A 25264-nucleotide genomic window follows, 5' to 3' on the forward strand; every position below is an offset into this window, starting at 1 on the left:
TGAACAGGAAGCAACTCTTTTTTTTATCACTGTTTATCATATTTGCAGAAAGAGTATAACTATGACAAAACCATTTTCAAGCATTTTACTGTTCTCATGTTAGACAATGACATCCAATGGCAGGATATGTTAGCAATACTTAAACATATTAAAGGCATAACTGTCGATACTGACAGGTTGCATGAGAATTTTGCATTCTTCGAAAAGTTAGAACTGACATTGTACAGTCAACGACATAGGTTGGTGATAGGTGGGTAAAGTTTTTTAGTGTATTGTCTCCAAATGACATTTAACTACTTCATATTGTTTCATACGTTCTGTCAATCATGGTCTCAAATGCCTTCTGCCAGAGAGTTTTCAGCATAATGAATGAACTTTGGTCCGACAGCAGAAACAGACTAAACACAGAAAGCAGAGTTAATGGTGAAGATAAATTTCAGCATGTCATGCAATGATTTCTGTGAGTTTATTCACAGTGATTGTCAGCTACTAAAAACTGCCCCTTCTCAGCAAAAGAACAAATTTAAACAACATAGACTAATGATTATGTATTTGTATGAACACTGGACACTGAATTTAAATCATTTACTGGTGACTGATGTTACTTAACACAATTCAGGTTAATCACTTGTATTAGCTAGTCAAAAACTGCTGTAAAACTGTAACCTGTATAATGTGAAATTTAAGAAATATCTTTTTGCTATACTCATGCACACTTGCCATTTTGTGTTATAATATTTGATTATTCTTGTGTCAATAGCACTAGGCCAAACCATCAAAGCTGTCAAAATCGTCCGATGTCCTATTCATTCAGTATTTCAATATCCCCTATTTTAATAAGCATAACCAACCTGTGGGGTTTGGTATGACAGCCTGAGTGGCCATCATGATGAATTGATGATGATGATGACCATCAAATGTCCAGGAATGGCAAATTCCAGAGTTGGCAACCTTACTGGGGTAATATATTCCATGACAAATATGGAGACGCCACTAAAGTTGCCACTGGGTTTGAAGGCATGAAAGCACAAAACCCTGGAATACAGGGAGTGCTCTCTTTACATTTAAACCAAGTTACAGTAACTATGGAGTCATGGTTGTGCTCCAAATGTAGGAGTGCTTCATGATCAGAATGATACAATGGAAACAAGGCTAAACAGCCACAATCCATCAGGGCAAACATTACATTGTAGAGCAAGGTAACAGCCATGTGCCAGCTAACACATATCTTACAATACTTGATAGCATCAGATAGCATGAATCAGCATGTGGTGGATAAAGTTGTCATCAGATGCTGCAGACTACTAACCTGTAGCACATTGTAAACACCTGCTGTCAGGTGTCCAGTCACCTGGGCACATACTGGTTCCATGAAAGGGCAGAAAAGGAGTGTATAGGATAGTAGGAATGGAGTGAAGCAGTAAACATTGGAATTTAGAATCATGAGCAGCACAATTTATCACAGCTGTGAAGTATAATACACATATATGTGCAGTCAGCTTGCACGAGGCCTCATTTACAGTGTATTGGTGGAATGCAATGGAAGATAGCTGCATATTTTGTTGCACGTGCTTCATGAAAATAACCAATTCAAATACACATTTGTAAGTTAGGCTCACCTGCATATCATCATCATCATCATCTTTCGGCTTTTCCCATTAGGGGTCGCCACAGCAGATCATCTCTTTCCATTTCTTCCTATCCTCTGCATCTTGCTCTGTCACACCAACCGCCTGCATGTCCTCTCTCACCACTTCCATAAACCTTATCTTAGGCCTTCCTCTTTTCCTCTTACCTGGCAGCTCCATCCTTAGCATCTTTTTCCCAATATACCCATCATCCCTCCTCAGCACATGTCCAAACCAACGCAGTCTTGTCTCTCTTGCTTTGTCTCCAAACTGTCCAACATGAGCTGACCCTCTAATATACTGATTCCTAATCCTATCCATCCTAGTCACACTGAATGCAAATCTTAACATCTTTAACTCTGCCACATCCAGCTCTGACTCCTGCCTTTTTGTCAGTGCCACTGTCTCCAATCCATATAACATAGCTGGTCTCACTACCCTCTTGTAGACCTTCACTTTCACTCTTACTGGTACCAGTCTGTCACAAATCACTTTAGGCTCACCTGTATATATGCCACACAAACTGAAGTTTCTTGTGGCTTAAGCAGATGGCATGCTATTTTAAAATTCCAAACCATGCACCATAAAAAGGAGCAGCAGCACCTATACAACATTTTGCACTATCAAACTGATAACAGAGAAGATCATGTATAAGATATGGCCTGATGAGTTACTCAGTGTTCTGCAGTACTGGGTTATGATGTATATCTCTGGTGTGATGTATATGTGAGCTCTTGCCTTGGAATTACATATGTTACTCTGTGATATAGCCTACATGTGATTATATTTATCAGCACATTTACACTGTAGTTGAAGAAAGGCAAGCCAATACCAGGACTGCCTATCCCTATTACTATCTTGAATGTGGTACACATACAAGCTGTCAGCCTATGAAGTTGTGACAACTGTCATGGGCTCCCCATGTTTCTCCCCAATAGCATACCTTGGGTTCCCACTGTCACATATAACTACATGTGTGTCCTCAGTCCATACATTCAATGATACGCACACTTCACCTGTATCTCTCTGTGTGTCTGTCTGTCTTACCATTGCCTCAGCTGAACAGATATGTATGTAAATCCTTTGCATTTGTCTTGGCTATCATTGAGGTAACACACTGGTGATACTATAGAATATCTGTTGCACCTACAGTATTCATATCCCTGTGGATACTTGCACTGTTCTGCAGACCTACAGCAACCCACTGTTATTTATTAGTAGCCTATAGCACCTTGCAGTCATCAACCTACAGTTAGGTGCCTTGTTCTCATAGGTGTTCTCATGTCCTCGATAAGGTGAACCACAAAGGTTGGACATCTTCATCTAAGCTGAGAATGAATTCCAAAGTAGTGAATTGGTGGCCACTGACTTCTGATGATGTTAGCTTTCTCCTCTTTTATAGCCACTCAGAACCCATGGGTATGCTCTTTTATTCAGGGGGTACTCACCAGCCTCTACAGTACCATGTCTGGCAGACAGTAGTCAATGAAGTCAGTGCTGCTAGTGGGAAAAGTTGCAGAACACAGCAATGTCAGAAGTCTGTCACCAACATGATCAGGCAGGTCTGTAAGAAGGCATGCAGTATAACAGCATGGAAGTCAACCACTGGAAAGGGACCCTACTCCAACTGCAAGCCTATTGAATGAAGAGGAGAAGAAGTTCCTAGTGGCCCTGCATGGAGATGATGAAGATACAAGTATCGCAACTGGAAGAATGGTCACATGCCCTGGGAATGGGCAGCCCTCCTGTGTCTCAGACATGACCCATGCTAGTAGCCATACCAGCTGTAACTTCAGAAGCTTGAAGCACAGTCAGTGAAGTTTCTATTTTGTACATGGAAGGTGTTATAATGCTGTTTGGGGCTGTTGTATGAGTTCCTTACAAGCATCCTCAAACAGGGTGCTACCACTTATCCTGTAAAACCTGAAACACAATAGGAGCATATGGGGGGCAGATCTGTAATCACAATATACTTGGCTATATATGTGTTTATATATCTATATCTATATCTACCTAACTTTATACAAATATATATATATATATATATATATATATATATATATATATACATACATACATACATACATACATACACTTAGTGTTATCTACTAGTTGGGCCAAATCCCTGTTATTCACCTTAAATTCCTGCAAGTACTAGTTGTCAGTGAAATGTCTGTCAGTGAAATGAGTTTCAGTGAAATGGTCTGTCGATGTAATAAAGGTAACCCATATATATATATATATATTAGTGAGAGAGAGAGACAGATGATTAGATGAATGGAAAGGCTCTCCCAATGGGGCTGCAGGGTTAGAATTGTGAAGAAATTCAAAATTATATTGACTAGGCCATGACTGTCCAATCATTTTGACAAGGGGGTGCACATTACCAAATTTGGTAGGGTTGAGAGGCAATTTACCCTGTCCAACAGACATCTGCTTAATATACCTACCATAGTGAACCCTACATATAATCTCAGTCAACCAGTTACAGATAGTAATACCTCGGGTGACTGATAATGATAGTAATGGCTTCAGTAAAGTATTTAAACTTCTTGCTGTCAGATATATACACTATTCCATTGACAAGCACCATCAAACGGGCACAGTAGTGCATCACAGATTTTTTTCATTTCATTTATTTAATTATTGACATTTTATTAATGGAACAGTCTGACTGTGTAGGAGCACATTTTTTAGCAGAGGCCAGGGGAGAAAAGCTCCAAAATATTACAAAACATTTTGATGATGATAATAATAATAATAATAATAATAATAATAATAATAATAACAATAATACAAAAAACAAATAGTTTAAATAATTATACCAAATTAAGGATAATATGAAAATATTGGTTAACAGTAGATACAAGTTATATGACAGAGAAATTTTAGCCTATTTGCAGAGAAATTAAAGGTAAGTTAATACAATACAAACAAGAATTGCAATATAAAGTGAGAAAAAGTAGGTTTATGGTATATTTAGAGAGAAGGGCAGGGGAGAGAAATTAACAGAAGTAAGAATTGAGTGAAGAAGGGAGAATAATGAGATGAAAGGTATGAACAGGTGTTTGTCCACATTTAGGGATTTAGTTTATCCTGGTGTTGAGCAAGTACAGAGCCAGCTTTTGCCTAGGAAGTCTTTCAGAATGGTTTTGAAGGCTGGAAGGGAGTGTATTGACCTGATGGATAGTTAAGGAGTTCCAGGTCTTAGTAAAATGGTACAAGTACAGTTAATGGCCAGCATATTTGATAGGTTTGTGTACAGAAAGTAGTTTTCGGTTATTGGATTGTGATGACTGACTAGGAATATAGTTGTGTAGAATGTTATTCAGTGCTGGGTAAGCAGATGGCTTCTGGATAATTTTGTAGGTGGTAAAAAGCTGTACATATATATATATATATATATATATATATATATATATATATATATGTTAGATGATGAGGAAGTTCAAACTAATTTAGGCTTTTTAGTGCTATACATTTGTGAGTTCTGAAAGGGGTATTTGCTGTAAATTTAGTAAGTTTGTCATAGCATTGCTCAAGTTTCGATTTTTGTGATGTCTGAAGGTTAGTAAGAATGGCAGTACCATACAAGACGTGTGGGGAAGAGATAAGTAGTGGCAAGTGTAGCTTTAGTTGCGTCAGTGAGAAACCTTTTGGTTCTATAAAGCATCCCTAGTTTTGACAAGTTTTTCTTATGCAATTTTGTAAATGCAGTTCGAATTTAAGATCACCATCCACTGGAAAACAAAATTAGAGGTGATGGAATTACAATGGTAACTTAGGATGCAGCCACTGGACCACATGGATTAAATGATATGGTTTCAGTGTCAAGCATATTAAAATGAAATCATATGATATTTAACAGAAATGCAACTTTTGTATTAAATCAAGTTCAGCTATCAAGTTGTTGTAAATATGTATATGCACTTTAGATTATTATCAACATAATCAGTATGGAGTTTTTATGGGCTATTGGCAAATATATGGACATTTGCTTTTAATGTTTGCTGTTTAAATGTATACATAATTGTTTTATATATGTAAACATTTATTTTAAAGGAGATCAGCTGGTGTGCTTTGTGCTGTGGAGTTATTGAAAGTGTGGTGTTTTCCTAGCCTAGTTTGGTCGTTGTTTACTTTCTGTTCAAGTGATAATAATGGCCCAGCTATTATAGCTAGACTTTTTACTATCAGACACATATACTGCCCAAAACAGGTACAGTATACAAGAAGTCAAAATCAGATTTTGTAAAGAAATGAAATGCAGCTGAGTACTACACAAAATTTGATTTTGCTGTGTGGCAACTGTTCATTTCTTTTTCTGTCTGGCAAAAACTGAGATCTCTTAGTAAACTACAGGCTGACTGGGTGTTGAAGCAGGAGCAAACCAAGCAAAAATATAGTCTGGTTTAAAAAAAATGAACATCCAGGAAAAAAGAGGTCACTGTTCCCCTCTACTCATCACTCATTAGACCCATTATAGAGTACAATGCCCCTTTTGGTATGTACCTCACAAGACACCTGCAACAACTGGAAAGACCACAGAAATACCTCACAAAGAGGATTACTGGCCTCAAACAGATGCCCTACGCAGACCATCTCAAAAAAACTACAGGTTTACTCCATCACATATTGCCTACTCAGGGGCGATCTCTGCCTAACATACAAAGCTATGTCAAACCCAGAGTTGTTGGACATGCTCCACTTAAAGAAATCCCAGTCCCTCCAAGCTACACGCTCTAGGGACCTATACCTTGTCATCACAATAAACAGAACATGCTGGAGGGATAGATTCCTGTCCCAGAGACTTCCCATACTCTGGAACAGACTACCTATCTATGTCAAACAGAGCTCCTCATTAGCACTCTTCGAGAAAAATCTTGATGATTGGATGGGAAATGGGAAATTCACCCCAGGGATCACTTCTGTGGCTCTACTCGACAGGGGGCACAGAAAAATAATTTTCTTGGGTGGCGAAAGCCAGGGTACATTTTTTGGCAAGGCTTATATAGGCCCTAGGGCCAATAGGCTAGTACCTACCTATGAACCTGTTTGCTGTGTTCAGACTCTTACCTTGAAGAATTGGTGAATATAACAAATCTGTAAGCCTTTAAAATGTATTTGTATCACATTACATGACAATAGTGATCATATGATTGTTTCTGTAGGGATTTAAACATTTTGTAACATGTTACTGTATTATGAAGAAGTCTTATTTTAATTTCTTCTTGGAAGAAAGTGCTAAATAAAGTGTGTTTGATAACTATCTTTTGGCAGAAAAATTGGTTTATTATTGCATTAGTATTTGTTAATGTCTTGGAGTTACAGTATTCTTTACTTCCAAGTTAATTATATAATTCATTTGTACTTATTGTAAGCCACAATTTTGCCAAATTTTAATAGTTATTGTGATGTGAAAACAAACCAAAGGAAGTTCAAAAGCTTGTTGTATAATGATGTTTAATTTGCATTGAGATTATACACCCCATTAAAAAAAAAGAAAAAAAAAAGAAAGAAACCCTTGGATAGAGAAAGACTCTCACCACTCACGTAAATTGCTTCCTGCAGATAGAGGAGTTCAGAGACAGTTATGGTTAAAATGATAAAGATATAATTATCAGCTATAACATATCTCTGAGTTACCTTTGTTACATTAGCTCTGTTAGACCTGATGCCTCATGTTGGCAAAGGCACCCCCATATATTCAGACACAGACACACACACACACACACACACACACACACACACACACACACACACACACATATTCAGTCACTCATGTAAGCACAGATTCGCACACACATTCAACCAGAAACAAGCAAGCACCCCTACAGCTGATCAGATTGACGGAAACACCAATTCAAACAGACACACGCATACAAATACAGACTTTCGATTCCCTACCTAACATACCCCAGTGTGAACACCCAAACAGACACACACTCACCTGGGTTCATTCATTTTTTTTTTACAGTCATGCACATACATCCACAAACAAACACATCGCCACCCCATGCCTTCTCTGAACTTAAATACACAATGACTGCTTCCGTAGTAGTGAAAATGTGGCTGCTGTCTTTTGATGGTGTTAGCTTTTTCCTCCATAAGTGGGAATTTACATAGTAGCACTCAGCAGCATAAATTGCGAGTCGCTGGCATTTCTTGGGAAGAACACATGCCTAATTAGTATTAGTCGCTCCCAGGATTTTCTCATTATTGCAGTAAAAGCCTCCGGATCCACCAATAAGTGCCACAATACCAGATTTTAATCCAATTTAATGGGACCAAAGACGAACTGACACGAATAACAGTGTTGACTCAAAAACATACAAACGAGAATTAAGCGCTTTCAACCATTACATCTGGTCTTCTTCAGAACTAAGACGCCATACTCTACATACAATTTAAATAACTTAATTGGCGCCAAAAAAAGTTACAGCTTCTTAAAGCTACATGAACGCTTTTTTCATAGCACTACATTAATTCCTATCTATACATTAGTGCTTTTTTAATAGCGCTACATTGATTGCAAATTATACACATACACATACCAAATAACACATTAATGTAAAATATAAAGGGTCATGGTTTATAATAATTTGAATTTGACCCTTTTACACAGAGTTGATGAGGACTGGTAATATTATACAAGTATAATAAAATATATATCCAAATATACCAAATGTTTATAAATGAAAATAAAGATGAAAAAGATAAAAATAAAAGTGAAAATAAAAATATAAAGATAAGGAAGTGTATCGATAATGACATCTAGTCAGATATATTCAAATATATTAAATTCCATTAAAATGCCTTAAAAAGTTCCTTAAGAATGTATATATCTCAAAAATATCTTATAAATATCTAAAAATATATGTAAAAAAATGTTTTATATAATATAAATAATTCATATTTCATATGTACATACTATATAATAAATATATGTATACAACATAAATATAATATAAATAAATAAAATTATGTACCTAACAATGGTTTGACTGATATAAAATCATTCAATCCTGGTGGTGGTGTGGTGGCATCTAAAAATATTTGCCACCATACTTCTTTATAACTTAATAAACTTTTAAAATCTCCACCTCTAGGATCTATTTCAATAATGTCAAGGATACTAAAACTAAACTGATGTTCACTGCCCTTAATTTCGACATGTCTATATAGTGCATTGGTTTTGTCTTTGGTTTTGATACTATAAATGTGGTCATATATTCTCTTTTTAAGACATCTTTCAGTCTTTCCGACACAGAAACTTGGACATTTATCACATTTTGCTAAATATACCACCATTTTTGTGTTACAGTTACCATGTCTAAATCTTATAAAAGATTTGTGTCCATTCTGTAACCTTATTTTGCTGTCTTGCGACATATATTTGCATTGATTACAAAAAACACATTTCCTACTTCTGTTATTACTACTTCTACTATCTTTCTTTGATTCATTGTACCTTTGTTCAATCAAAAATTTCATATTCTTTCCCATTTTATATATAAATTTGGGTTACAGAAGCTGTAACTTTTTTTGGCGCCAATTAAGTTATTTAAATTGTATGTAGAGTATGGCGTCTTAGTTCTGAAGAAGACCAGATGTAATGGTTGAAAGTGCTTAACTCTCGTTTGTATGTTTTTGAGTTAATACTGTTATTCGTGTCAGTTCATCCTTTGCTCCCATTAAATTGGATTAAAATCTGGTATTGTGGCACTTATTGGTGGATCCGGAGGCTTTTACTGCAGTTCTTGAGTACGTGGATTTATTATTCTGTTGTCAACCATGGCTACGGAAAACACCGGTGCAACCATTCCACTTGTGAGCTTGGATGCAACAGACAGTGATGTTACAAGCAACATTATTCACCTGAAAGACGAATTAGCAGGACTTAAAGGAGAACTTAATAGGTTAGTTCTCCTGGTTAACAAATTATTGAACAGTGAAAATGGTTCTTTGGGTGGTAATGTTTGTAAAATACAAGACAATTCGACAGCACAAACTAATGGTAACATTACAATACCTTGTAGTGCTACGACAAGTGTAAAAGCTATGGGAAAACATTGTGGTACTGTTAATTATTTTAAATCAGTTAAAACTAATACAAACAATGTGGTAGAAAGCGATGGTGAAGTGCTTAATTATAGTTTGGACATACCGAATGGCCAGGAGGCCAACATTAAGAGCCAACATAACATACTTGACATTACTGAACCTTTTTCCAGCAGTAAAATCAATTTGTCCGACTTCACTTTCGACTTTTCTTTATATGATGTGGACACGGAAGCCAGAAGAACAGGCACTAAACCTAAACAGACAATTCCAACAAAAACTTATTCAGCTGTTACAGGAAATCACATACAACGTAATAAAAGTACTGTTTTACAGGCAAACTGTCCTGAAATTCTATCAGAACAGTCTGAAATGAATTCTAAGGAGAAACAATTTAATCAATTTTTGACTTTTAATTATAATATGGATATGGAAAATGGGAAAAAAAAATATTAATTTGAAATCACAGAAAACAGATGAGACTGGTAGTTTAAAGAGTATGACATATTTGTTAGGAAAGAAATTAAAGAATATTAATGGATTAAAAATTGATAATATGTATTTATCCAAATGTGTAGAAAGTAAGCTTGTCCCTATGGGGCTGAGGTTTTTTTAAACAACCCATGGGATTGGATCTGACTAGTGATGGTAAAAATGAATTTAATATGTTCCTTGAATAATGTGGCTATAATTTTATGCGTTTATTAATTAAATATAATGATGAAAAACTAAGTAATTTAATCCAAGAAGCAGATAAACTTAATACCAGGATAGTTAATGAATTATTATTTACAGAATGGGAGAAATTATATAATAAGCAATTCCTGGAAGCTGATAAATGGATTACTAAATTATGCCAACGGAAATCTAATAAAATGCAAAGAGATAGAGAACAATATAATAAAGGTATAGCCTATCTTTGGCCTGACTTTAGAAAAAATAGTACACAAAGTTTCACAAAGAAAAATCTAAATTATTGGGGCTTTAACAAGGGAAAGAAGAATTATGGGAGACAGGATTTTCAGAAGGATACAATGGGCACAACTCAACCATATCAGATCACAAATCAGAGGAAACAGAATTACAAAACAAAGGGATACAATTAGAATTATTAGAAGTAGACATTTTTCCCAGCCCCAATATTTGCAATGGAAGTGAACAAGCATTTCGAAGTGAAACACATGGAAGCGTAGCTTGTAATAACATTTATGAAGACGAAAAAGATAAGGAAATAGTAATTACAGGAAAAATTCATACTTATAATAATTTGAGTATTTATAATTATTCAAATGTTTTAATAAAATGTGCACATTTTGATTTATTTGTCAAGAGTATGAAATTTATCCCTAATCCAAAATTGAATATGACAGAATTAATAACAGATTTTAAAAAATATATAAGGAAGATAAATTTAGCAACATTTTTTAATGATTCATTAAAAATTGTTAACAGAATTAACATTTATAAGCCTACCAAACAGTTGAAAAACCCAGCACCTTTATTCCACCTAATCCTCCTACAATAGATATGTTTGAAAAAATAATAATAAGAGAAATTTATCAAGAAAGTGATAATTTAAAATGGATCACTAACAGTAGTAATTTATCTTATGATGAAAAGAGTTTATTATATGAAATAAAAAATGACTACAATACTAGAGTAATGAAACCAGATGAAGGGGGAGGCATAGTACTATATGATAGTATACAATATACTAAAAAAAATTATGATATTTTATACCTTTCTGGAAATTATGAAACAATATCATTGAATGAGTTACATATAGCTTATCAACAAATAGACTCTTATTTAGAGAAGTATTTAATTGATGGAAGAACAACACAAGAAATTTATGATTATATTAAAGTTAAATTTCCTAAGGTAGCTACTTTAATAGGGATCCCGAAAGTTCACCAAGATACTACTGACCCTCCCTTTAGACCAATAGTATCAGGAAGCAAATCTAAAACATTTCCTCTTGGTAAATATATTGATATAAAATTGAAATTTATGTACACGATTATTCATCATATGGTCAAAGATTCATGGGTTTTCTTGAGTAATTATCCCACTGGTAATTTGAACAATAATACCATATTTGTAACAATTGACATTATTGATTTGTTTTCCTGCATTCCAAAACAGGAAGGCTTAGAAGCCTTCAATAACAGTATAGGTTCATAGGTTCATAGGTTGGTACTAGGCTATCAGCCCTAGGGCCTATACAAGCCTAGCCATAACAGTTCCCTGGCTATTTCTTCCCACATTATTTACTTTCCTGGACCCCTGTCTAGCAGGGCGACTGACGTGATCCCTGGGGTGAATTTCCTTTCTCCCATCCAATTGTCAAGGTTCCTCTTGAAGAGGTCCAAAGAGGCACTCTGCTTGACATGTATGGGCAATCTATTCCAGAGTCTGGGGAGTCTCTGGGTCAAGAACCTATCCCTTCAGCATGTTTTGTTTATTGTGATGACAAGGTTTAGATCCCTGGAGCATGTAGCTCTGAGGGATTGGGATTTCTTTAAGTGTAGCATGTCCAACAGCTCTGGGTTTGACATGGCCTTGTATGTTAAGCAGAGATCGCCTCTGAGTAGACGATATGCGACAGAATATAGCTGGAGTTTTTTAAGGTGATCAGCATAGGGCATCTGCTTTAGACCTGTGATTCTTTTAGTGAGGTATTTCTGAGGCCTTTCCAGTTGTTGCAGATGTCTTGAGAGGTACATACCAAATGGGGCGTTGTATTCTATAATGGGTCTAATGAGGGATGAGTACAGTGGGACAATGACCTCCTTCTTTCTGGATGAAAAGCCCTTCGTGATGAGGTGTGCCACATAGAAGGATTTCCTGACTGTTGTGGCGATGTGGTTATCGAAGGTGAGACCACTGTCCACCTGTGTCTCTAAGTCTCTTATCACACTTTCTGTGTTTAGTGTACTGCCACCTATATGGTAATTCATGGATACATGTTTTTCCCAAAGGGGATAACAATACATTTCTTGGCATTGAGCTTGAGCCCATGGCTCTGGCACCAATCATCTGTTTCTGTAAGGCCCTTTTGTAGAGTATCCACATCATTTGGGGATTCAATAATGGCTCCCAGTTTGCAGTCATCTGCAAACTTTGTTAGCCAGAGTCCCTTAGTGTTGACCTGTACTTCAGAGAAGTAGATGCCAAACAAGAGCGGCCCCAGGACTGAACCCTGAGGTACTCCACTTGTCACTTGTCTGGAGCTGGATTTGGAGTCGGCTACTTTTACAGTGTGGGTTCTATCAGTAAGCCATTTAGCAACCCATTGGGTGACATAGGGATTAATGCCCAACTTAGTAAGTTTATCTATGATTCCAGAGTGGGGAATGGTGTCAAAGGCCTTGGCAAGGTCTAGATAGGCTGTGTGGACCACCTTACCTTGTCCATGGCTCTGGAGACTGATTCAAAGAAGTCAATCAGGTTCAGGAGACAAGATCGGCCCTTCACAAACCCAAACTGGGTGGGGTCCAGTGTTTGAAGGTTGCCAATGTCTTTGTTTATAAGTTCCATGATAATACGCTCATGGCCTTGCAGATAAGGCTTGTCAGACTGATGGGACGGTAGTTTCCGGGATCCAAGGTGGATCCCCCCTTGTGGATTGGGATAACTGTAGCTCTGCGCCACTCAGTGGGCACGAAACCTGAGGTGAGGCTATGATTAAACATGACACTTAGGTGAGGTGCCAGTTCATATTGTAGTTCATGTAGTACACAACCCGGGATGTCATCTGGTCCCATGGATGCTGTATTCTTGGCTTTAGAGAGTGCGTTTTGTACCTGTGTGGCCGTTATTACTGGAATTTGGCAATCTTCCGGTATTGAGATGGGCCATTTAGGGGGTGAGAGGGGGTGAAGTTGGCACTGAATCGATCTGCCAGGATATTGGCAATATCCTTTGGATCAGTATATTTAATGCCATTCTGTTTTAGCTCAGAGCAGATCTGAGCATTGCCATTTAGATTCTTGACATAGTTATAGAATGCTTTGTGGTTGTCTTTGGAATCTTTGGCAATTTTATTTTCGTAACTAGCTTTGGAAGATTTTATGAGGCATCTCAGTTTCTTACTGAGGCTAGTAAGGGAGTTTTTTGCATCCTGGGATTTTCCTCTTTTCTGCAAAAGTTTTTTCCTTTTGTTGTAAAGTTTGTTTATGGCAGGGGACCACCAGATTGGCTTCCTTTTTTTGGATGAGAGCATTTTGGTTCTATTTGGGATGGCACGATTCATGCATGAGTGGATGTGCTCGTACATTGCCTTAGTGTAGGATTCAGCAGTTGAACTTTCAGTTCCCTTCTGCATGGGTGTTATGAAGTTTGTCACTTCTGACTTGAGTAGCATGAAGTTGGCTTTGGAGAAGTTTTTTTATGGTGGTTTCTTTACTGGGGGTGGGGGGTGGGATGTGGATGTTAAGGGTGATTAGCTTATGGTCAGACCTGACTAACGAGGGGGTGACCATAGGTATGGAGCATTGATTTCCCATGTTGGTAATGACCAGGTCTAGGATATTGGAGCCCTGGTGGGACTATGGATTAGTTGATCCAGGGCATTGGAATTTATGAATTCCAAGAACCGTTATGCAAAGGTGTTGGTACATGAGTAGTTTTCCCAGTTAATGGCAGGGTAGTTAAAATCACCCAGTATTAGGGTGTTTGGTTCTATCTTAATATTTTCCAGTATGTTTAGAAAGGTGTAGTGAGAATCTTGGGGTATGGTGGGGGATCTGTAGCAAGCTACAATTTGGATTGTAGTCTTACCTAGTGTTAGTTGCACTTGGAGAATTTCAGACACATTGTGTTGGCCGACTAGCCTGGTGGTGTGAATATCCTTGGTGAATATTGACACTCCTCCACCTTTAGTGTTTCGGTCCTGGTTTGGTGGCCGAAAAGTGTGGTAAGAGTTGTAGCCTGGTATTGCAGGGGTGCTCTCTGCAGCCTTGAACCAGGTCTCAGTTACTGCACAGATATCGATGTTCTCCATTTTTAGGAGTGCCTCGAGAGAGTGCATTTTGAGGTTTAGACTTCTAGCATTGAGTAGCATTACCTTCAGATTTTGCATGCTTCTATATAGATATAGTAATCTTGAATGGGATGAAATTTGTTTATTGGTTGAAATGATGTCTATAATCTTGGACAACAATTTCATTTATTTTGAAGGAGAATATTTTAAGTAAACCAGGGGGGTAGCTATAGGGGCAGCTTGTGCCCCGATATATGCCAACCTGGTTATGCTAAATTGGAAGGATACGCAATTATTCCCCAGTAAGTTTTTTCAGTATATAAAATACTATTCAAGATTTTTAGATGATATTTATATATTGTGGGAATCAGATTATGATATGTTACAACAGTTTATTAAGTTTCTTAATACAAGCAGTGAATATTTGAAATTCACTTATTCGCATAGTAATATAGGTTTACCCTATTTAGATACTTATTTTCAACAAGAAGGAAAAGTACAATCAAAAATACATAGAAAAAGCACATTATCGAATAATTATTTAGCATATTCTAGTTGTCATTCTTCTAAAGTAAAACACAATGTATTTAAAGGTCAATGCATCCGTGCTGCACGGATAGTATCTAATTTTGAGAATATGAAAAATGAATTGGATTTTATTAAAAATTTGTTTAAACAAAGAGGGTATCCTATTAAAATGATGGACGAAATAATTTATTGTGTTTTACAACAGTGGAATACAAAATATAAACCACTATTAGGAGCTGGCAGTATTTTATTTAAAAGTATAGATGACATTATGGTTAAAGATAGAAATATCAACAGTACCTCACCATCCTTCCAAAGAGCTTGTATCTTACAGTATAATTTAGGCGTTGATTATATTAAAAGGATGATGTATAAAGTTTGGCACGTTATAACTAGTGACGTTGGTCTAGTTAAAATTTTGGGTACTAAACCCAAATTTATATATAAAATGGGAAAGAATATGAAGTCTTTGACTGAACAAAGGTACAATGAATCGAAGAAAGATTGTAGAAGTAGTAATAACAGAAGTAGGAAATGTGGTTTTTGTAATCAATGCAAATATATGTCACAAGACAGCAAAATAAGGTTACAGAATGGACACAAATCTTTTATAAGATTTAGACATGGTAACTATAACACAAAAATGGTGGTATATTTAGCAAAATGTGATAAATGTCCAAGTTTCTATGTCGGAAAGACTGAAAGATGTCTTAAAAAGCAAATATATGACCACATTTATAGTATCAAAACCAAAGACAAAACCAACACACTATATTGACATGTCAAAATTAAGGGCAGTGAACATCAATTTAGTTTTAGTATCCTTGACATTATTGAAATAGATCCTAGAGGTGGAGATTTTAAAAGTTTATTAAGTTATAAAGAAGTATGGTGGCAAATATTTTTAGATGCCACCACACCACCAGGATTGAATGATTTTATATCAGTCAAACCATTGTTAGGTACATAATTGTATTTATTTATATTATATTTATGTTGTATACATATATTTATTATATAGTATGTACATATGAAATATGAATTATTTATATTATATAAACATTTTGTTTACATATATTTTTAGATATTTATAAGATATTTTTGAGATATATACATTCTTAAGGAACTTTTTAAGGCATTTAATGGAATTTAATATATTTGAATATATCTGACTAGATGTCATTATAGATACACTTCCTTATCTTTATATTTTTATTTATTTATTTATTTATTTAAATTTGTTGACTGGGAGTGTCCGACTGGACGTGGGTCCATTTTCAGTGGAGGCCCGGGGAGAAAAACTCTACAGTAAAATAAAACTGCCTAGTAGTATACTACTAGGCATACATGAAAAATTAGATTTACCTATTTTCACTTTTATATTTTTCATTTTTATTTTCATTTATAAACATTTGGTATATTTGGATATATATTTTATTATACTTGTATAATATTACCAGTCCTCATCAGCTCTGTTTGAAAGGGTCAAATTCAAATTATTATAAACCATGACCCTTTATATTTTACATTAATGTGTTATTTGGTATATGTATAGTTTGCAATTAATGTAGCGCTATTAAAAAAGCACTAATGTATAGATAGGAATTAATGTAGTGCTATGAAAAAAGTGTTCATGTAGCTTTAAGAAGCTGTAACTTTTTTTGGTGCCAATTAAGTTATTTAAATTGTATGTAGAGTATGGCGTCTTAGTTCTGAAAAAAAACAGATGTAATGGTTAAAAGCGCTTAACTCTCGTTTGCATGTTTTTGAGTCAATACTGTTATTTGTGTCAGTTCGTCCTTTGGTCCCATTAAATTGGATTAAAATCTGGTAATGTGGCACTTATTGGTGGATCCGGAGGCTTTTACTGCAGTTCTTGAGTACGTGGATTTATTATTCTATTTTCTCATTATTGTATTACTCACCAGAGGGACCACCCTCTGTGGTGATGCTTCCAATACTGGAAAACCTTCACTGTAGGGCAGTCTGCAAACTGCAAGGGCTTACTACGAGTGGGAAAATGGCAGTATTAGGGATTTCCATTTATAGTTAGTCTTTCAGAATTCCAGAGAATATTTATACTACTAGGCATACATGAAAAATTAGATTTACCTATCTGCGCACCCCTCATCCTCTCATCACCAGTTAGACCCCTTGAGTGTGCCATCCAGTTTAAATATGTAGGAGTTCGGACTGACCCCACACTGTCATTTTGACTCCATATCAATTAAAGGAATATAATTTCCAAGATAAAATGAAAATCCAGTACTATACTTTGCCTTTAACTGCTAACTACAACAAATCTTATACAAACAACAGATATGCCTAAACAAAGTCTACAGGTTCATAAGCTCTTCCTGCATATTTGAGCATTGTTGTATTTCATTATAAAAAAAAAAATTGGTTTCCATATTCCTGCAAGCCGATATGAAATTGTCTCATTCATTTTCATACTGCTTTATTTCAAATCCTGATAGTCCTTAGCAGCAAACCACACACCAAAGCCTCATGCCAGATCATTCAGGGTATAAGCAACACCTAAATAATTACTTTATATTTTTCTATAGCATCATTGAAGCTTATCCCGTATCTTTTCCATTATAAAACTCTGGAATTTCTTCCTCTTTTGCATCATTAAAAATTAAACCACTAAACATCAACATCTTTAACCTTGCCACCCATTTCTGCTTATTTAATCTGAATCCAAAAACTGATTATTGCAAATGTATAACCAACAGTGGTATTTAAATATCATTATTAACTGATCGTTTCCTGCTTAATGGCACCCTCACTATTATGTGTGCGGGACTTCTACATAAACCTTGCACATTTAGCTCATTATCGACAACAGGGTAAACAGACTCAGTTCTACATTTTAAAACTCTAAATTCTCATTTTCATTTGAATTACTGAATGTAAGACTTTGTCACTATCTAACTACTGTCGAACTGCATTGGTATTCTTTTTTTTTCCAATTTATGTAAAAAGGCAGTGGCTGAAGTAGACCCTTGCAGTCCAGACCACCTACCAAAACAAAATAAATAAAAAGATAAAAACTCATAGAAGTTGTAAGCTAAGCTCTCTTGTGATAGACTTGAATTGGAAGAGTGATACTCATGACACACCATAAACACCGCTCTGCTTTACAACATGCATACAGTTAATGTACGTAGCTAAAACAATACAGGCACACAGATATATTCATTTCTTTCTTTCTTTTCAACTTTGACATAAGGTTAGTATACTTCATATAAATAATTTGTAACACTAATATGCAAACTGCTGGCACGTACTAAACGAGTTATGCAATGTGTCCTAAGGTACAAAATCAGAGACGGTTAATAAGTGAAAGTGTTTTTTTTTTTAAAGTTGTATTTTTTCAGTAAAAAAAAAATTGTAAAACAATTTAACTAACTTCTACATTGCAGTGCTATGTGACGTGTTTGATTTACTGTTACATCTATTTTTTCAAGGGTGAAGCCAAACCCACTACTATACTCCACAACGTTACTAACACTTTCTAACTTTGAGGTTATGCAGTGACAGAGATTAGTGCAGTATTAAGTTTCTGTATAAAACTAAACAGTTGTTCTTTCTCTGAGGTTGCACTGTCTTGGAATTATTAATAAGTAAATGTCCGAAGCACAGCCCATCACATGAGAAGGATGTGGCCAGGCATGCCACCTGCACATAAAGTTTGTGTGTGTTCATTAAGTTCATACGACTGTGCATTAGTTTCACTTCCTATTCTCATGCAGTCATTAGTTTCCTATAATTATGCATGGGTTTCCCTTCTTTTCCTTGTATCTTAAGTGCTCATATTTGCCTCCCCGTGTATCTTTTGCTCAGGGTGTGTTTGGTTTGTTTGCAGTTTATACACAAGCAATAGCTTGTGATACTTTGCATTCACTGGGATTGTGTTGACTCAGAGAAAGACCAGAACAGAACAAAAGATAGGCTTTAAAGTGTGTCCTATTCTTTACTCTAGTAACTGCAATTTTTGGAGTGAGTATAAATTAGTAATGGGATGTGGGCGTGCACAGGGAGGCATGAGCCAATCCAAAACACTGTTTTCAGATGTTTTAGGGGTAATGGTGTTTGCTCATACTACTTATGCGCACATCAGTCTATCAGGTGATACTACCACTCTGTTTAGACATTGTTTAAATTCACATATCATAGCAGAATTCTGTGCAGGTTCTGGTGTAGAGTACCACATAGTTTTGTGAGGTTCTGACATTGGACTTGTCATATCACAGTCCAGGTTTATATTGGACCACTGCAGTAAAACAATTTAAATGATATTATCCTGAAACCATGCTCATCTTGAAAATTTGAATTACAAAAGATGAAAATATAGCCATAAGATAATTATCTACAACATAAAAAAATGATTTATTGAAGACTGTACTAGTGCTTTGAAGCAATTCACCTTTACAGTTTTCTTTCTGTCTGTTCTCGTAAGGTAATGTTTTAACTGATGCTTCTGTAGAAGAACAGGTATTGCTTTACATGGAAGCAAACATTCTTCATTCTGCCTATTAGTTTACATCTTTGATGCATTTATTTATATTTGTTTATTGGGGTAATGCACTGATCAATATTGACCATTTCAGGCTCAGATAAGCAAATCACACATTTTGTTGCCTGCCATTTAACAGATCACTTGCTAGCGGGGTACAACCAATAAATTATTATGCCCTGAAGCAATAAAATGGAGAATGTAAACTAATAATAACACTGTTTAATTAAATTAGTTCATCAATGAGAATCCATAAAAATGTTGAAATAAACAATGGTATAACAATAAAATGAAAATATGATAGCTTTTTGTTTATTTAAAACCCTTTGTCAGGTACAGTTTCAATAGCTGCTTTGCAGGCCAACCAACTGTTAAAACCAACTAATTCACCATACATTTAAAGTTAGAACCAGTAAACATAATAGCAGAGTCATCATCACAGGTGCATTTTTATTCTTCCTTTAGCTGCTATCTCAGTTTTTCCCAGAAGGTGGCATAGTCAATTATTGTTCTTAATTCATGTTCACATTTCTGCAGTAAAAATAGTTCCTGAATCTGAATGTGCTAATATAAAATAAAGCTGGAAGCACCCAAATTTGTATTTCCAATATAATAAATGTGATTGTTGAATCGGTAGTCAGGACTTCTGAATAAGGTCAGGCAGTTTAGATTTTAGGAGAGTTTAAACATCTTATGTGGAGGCAAAGTTCTCTGATTTTTAAGTCATCTTTTTGTGTAGCAGATGACAGCTCTTGAGCAGTGGTGATATTTAATACCAGTAACGTGGTAAAATGATTTTGTTGGTAGAACAAAATAACACTAAACAGTCTGCTCAGAGAACACTGCAAACCTCTTGCTGGAATGCAGAAGAATGATTCCCTAAAAATATTTTAAGGATGTAAGAGACACAAATGTATTTCATCAGTAGGTCTAGCTAAGCCAATGTACATGCAGGCAGAAGACCTTAAGAGACCATATTTTCAACAGTTTTCGTGTCCCAGTCATATTTTTTTTCTCAGATGGGATGGGGTCAATATTTATGACAGACCCCACCCCCAATTAGCATATAAAGTACAAATGATCACTCTGAGCTTGAATGATGTTACAGTTTTTGATAAAAAATAGTCTGTGTGAGATGAAATATCTTGTTTCCAGCTCGAGCCTTTCATCCTTCTTTCAAAGATTAAAGCACAAACGCTGAGGAGGCTAGTTGAATGTGTACGCAGAAGTACAGTCCAACCTCAGTTTCATACAGCCTTAAGCCCTCCTTTACTTTGTCAAAAGTAATAACATGAAATATTTGCACTGCTAAATGGCTAAAAAGAAGTCAGTTTACTGATTATGGACATATATAGTTATAGGCTAATTTACAAGTACCAGGTAAACTGGTATTTAGGCTGTGCAAAGAAGAACTGGTTTGACATCTCAAATTCTGAAATAAGCAAGACTAAAGATAGTTAACCTGTGTTCCCATTTCTTGATGTCTGTCTTCAGTTTCATATTGCAAACATCTAGCACTGAGTGTTTATAGCAAATGTGATCTGCGGGACAACATCTAATTCTGAACTTCTACATTTCAGATATGACTACAACACCTCTGGGAAAAATATGATAACGTGAAAAAAAAATAGGGATATGCAAATCAGCCTGTTTTGTTCAAACCCTGATAAAATGATAGTCCATTGGCTCCATTCCTGCTGTTGGACTAGTTGGTACTGGGCATCTGTTATGCAATGAAATACACTTGTTTTCCTCATGACAGCAGCATCCTCAGTTTCCTTGCAATGATACACTAAATATACACTAAATGTGTTTTTGTCTTTTCATTGTGTAATATATTAACAAGATATGCTGACATTTTGTATTTCTTTACAGAGGAGTTATACAATCCATCTGCATATTTTTCCCCATTTGACACCACAGTATAGTTTATACATAAAAGATTTTATTTTCTTTTTTCTAATGCTTAGTGTGTTTCTATGCTACACAAGCCATCAAGTTTTTCAGTGTGTAATTTCTTAATGTGTGATTTTCCTCATAAATATCTGTATTTATCTATCAATCGGTGTGTGTGTGTGTGTGTGTGTGTGTGTGTGTGTGTGTGTGTGTGTGTGTGTGTGTGTGTGTGTTTCTATGCCTGCAAACGTGTGTATATACAGGCACATAGCACACACATGCATATTCAGAAATATTGAAAGTTTTTAGTGAATTTATTTGTACTGTTACTACTACAAACTATATAATAAAAAGCAAAAAATGCCTGTGATTTCTTGTTATTATTATACATAATTATACTTTCTTTTCTTCATATTGCATGTGGCATGAGCTAACTACTGTTGTCATTTGCTCCAGGAGAGCTTTATGCATACTTTGGTTGCTGTCTCTGTTTACAGTTGTCATATTTTTGTTAGACAGAAAGCTACCAGCAATGTATCTATTTATTTCCCTCTTAACTATTGCCTGACATATTTAATTCTTTTAGAGACATAGTTTGCTTTCAAGTGTCAGATCACATATGCTGTCTGAAGAAGTTTCAAAGTGTTACCTAAAAAATAAATTACCCTAAATTTCACATTGCTTTGTCATCCAGAGAATATAAGCCGTGTAATCAACATGCTTTAAATAGCTCCTGAATCCGGTCAGCCTGTTTTATTCATCACAAACTCAGTAAATTAAGCTCTTACCTGGGGTGCCTGCCCCACCCTTAGTCTCCATCAAGTCTGCCCGACTCACTTCCACCTTTTCTAAGCCAGCCACAGTAGCAGTAGCATGGGAAAATGACAGAAAGGGCTCCTGGCAGCAAGCCGCAGCATTGGATGTTGAGTCTCCACCCCTCTGCTTCTAGCTCACAGCCGTCCCTGCAATGAGACTGTGTGTGTTAGAGAGTCAAAGCATACACTGCACCAGCAGACGTTCGCTTCACCATATACATAGTAATCCAACGTGTCCTCTGTTAGTTCTGAGCTTGCAAAGTAAGCATTGCATTGTAAATGAGCACTGGGTAGTGTGTGTGTGTGTGTGGGGGGGGGGGGGTCAGAAAGGAGAGAGAGAGATAAACACATACATTTTTGCACACACACACTGCAGACAGAAAGGGAGGAAGCCAAAGTGTGAGACAGCTTGGCAAAGAGCCCAGTCTCATTCAGTGTGTGTGTGTGTGTGTGTGTGTGTGTGTGTGTGTGTGTGTGTGTGTGTGTGTATGATGTGTATGTACACAAGTGTGGGCAATAATAAGGAAGAAAGCTTTGATCAAGGGAATACTATTATCACATTAGAAACCAGCTTAAGACTGGGTATTATTAGACAATGCCATACAAATCTTCCATTATTCTTTTAAAGAAACACTCAACCCACCAAGAAAGCTGACATGCAGATTAAAGAATCTTAAATGCACGATATTTATGTGATTAATCTACAAACCCTGCTTCTTGCTGCATATGCACTGTATTGTTTTTTTTAAGTGCAGAACATAAGTTTATTTGTAATATCTGTAAAGGTACAAACTCTAAACTTGTGTTTCTCTCAGATAACGTGTATAGTTTTTGTTCAATTGGAAGTCACTAATTTTTACAGAAGTTGTAGCAAAATAACACATCTGCATAGCTGTAATTCTTCTGGGGCAATTTTTCAAGTAGAAGCCACTCTTTACTTTAAATACTTTCCCAACTAAGTAAGATATGTGAAAAGTAATAAGAATATATGAAGCCATTTAGCTCATTCCAACATATTAATACATTATATTTACATTACATTTACTCACACACATACATAGTAAATATATATATATTATATATATATATATATATATATATATATATATATATATATATATATATATATATATATATAGATATACAAACATATAAACACACCCTTGTGCATTTTATTTCATTATTTATACATACATAAATGCATGTTGTGCATGTATCCATATGTACATGTTTTGTGTGCGCAGAGAGAGAGAAACACACACACACACACACACACACACAAACACACACACACACACATAGCAAATAAAAATAATGCAACTTAAGTTCATCGCAAAAGCTGTAAAGTCATATGAGCTTGAACAGCAAATAGTCTTGTCTGAATGATGTGTTTTTTTTCACATCATCATTATAGTAATGTGGTTGTGCTTTTGTGTTCTTATGTGTATTAGCAACCTTAATTTGCTAATTGGTAGTGGTAGGGGCATATAGTCCATTACAATACAGACTCAGCAGCAGTAAGGATGGCATGTGAATTGCTATCTGTGTTAAAAATGTCAAGTGGATTGTTGGATTCTAGGTAGTGTGTGTGTGCATATGTGTGTGTGTGTGTGTGTGTGTGTGTGTGTGTGTGTGTGTGTGTGTGTGTGTGTGTGTGTGTGTGTGTGTGCGTGTGAGTACGTGCATGCAAATTACCATTGAAATCTAGAATAGAAACCACAGTTATTGATCCTGCTGAAGCACACCTAACAGACCCGAAAGAGCTTTAAATCTTGGGTTAAAGTGATTAGCTCATGTTTATGGGTGCTTCACAGTGAATTAAGCCCTGTGATGCATTCATGTCATCCTGATTTCACATTTATGTGAGCTGTTTTTTAATAAAAAGGTTTGCATAATTTTTGTTAAACCACAGCCCATATAAATTTAGTGTATGCCTTTTGAAGTCACTGTAAGAATAGCAAGAAGTCTGTCCGTAGACTTTAACGGATTTCTCTTTGCTTATGCATGACAGCTAGTCCATTAAAGTCTGTGGACATACTTCACACTTTCTCTACCATGATGACACTGAGGTTAAAGATTACTTTCTAAATTCAGTGTCATCATGGGAATGAAAGAGCTATTTTCAAAAGTTTTTTTTCTTTGCAAAACAGTGGCCAGAAATCTTCATTAATATTGAGGAAATGCCATTTTGCAGTTTGTGCACTATATGATGTAGTGCAAAGGTAAGAAAAAATGTGACCAATACACTTTAATGATGGAGTAATAGGATGTCTTAAACAAGTCAAATAATGCTGTATTATCTTGTGAGTCGAGAATATTTCTGGAAATAGTATAGGCTGACATCATATATTAATAGCAGTAATGTACAATATCCTTTGGCAATGATGTGTTTTATGGCTGTGATCAGTTTCAATATTAAATTATGAAATATCTGGTGGACATTCATAAATCAAACTGAAATTCAGAGCTCACGTAACTAGGTATGGTAATAGGTCTGTAATTGCTATTTGTGCTGGGATCCAAATTAGGTTTTAAAATAAATATAGTCTTTGATCTGTTTAAAGAGCTTTGATGCGATATATACAAATTTAGTTGCTTAAATTTAGTGAAATAGGAGCAATATCTATTTTGAGAGTTCTATAAAAAGCTGGAATGAGACCAGCTGTCAGCAGCATCCAATTAGTGCTCATGACTTCTTTTATAGATGTATTCTCAGTCAGTGGTAGTGGGAACAATTCTCTCTGCTGTTTGTTTGATAATTAGGTAAATCATTAACTTTTATCATAGTCTGATACTGTATAAGGGACCTTTGTGTTCTGCTCATCTATGG

The 25264-nt window shown here is 35.7% G+C and overlaps 1 protein-coding gene across 1 annotated transcript in view; it reads right to left on the bottom strand.

Moving 5' to 3' along the window:
• Positions 1-22713, bottom strand: part of DBNDD1 (dysbindin domain containing 1) — a 561031-nt gene extending 538318 nt beyond the window's left edge. The window contains exon 1 of the mRNA XM_044081736.1: positions 22408-22713. Within this exon, the coding sequence (XP_043937671.1) occupies positions 22408-22438 (31 nt within the window). The 5' untranslated portion in view covers positions 22439-22713. The remainder of the gene's footprint in view (positions 1-22407) is intronic.
• Between the last annotated feature and the right edge of the window lie 2551 nt (positions 22714-25264).

The sequence above is a fragment of the Protopterus annectens genome, chromosome 8.part1 (genome assembly GCF_019279795.1).
Source record: "Protopterus annectens isolate FY-2018-M chromosome 8.part1, PAN1.0, whole genome shotgun sequence".
NCBI lineage: Eukaryota > Metazoa > Chordata > Ceratodontiformes > Protopteridae > Protopterus > Protopterus annectens.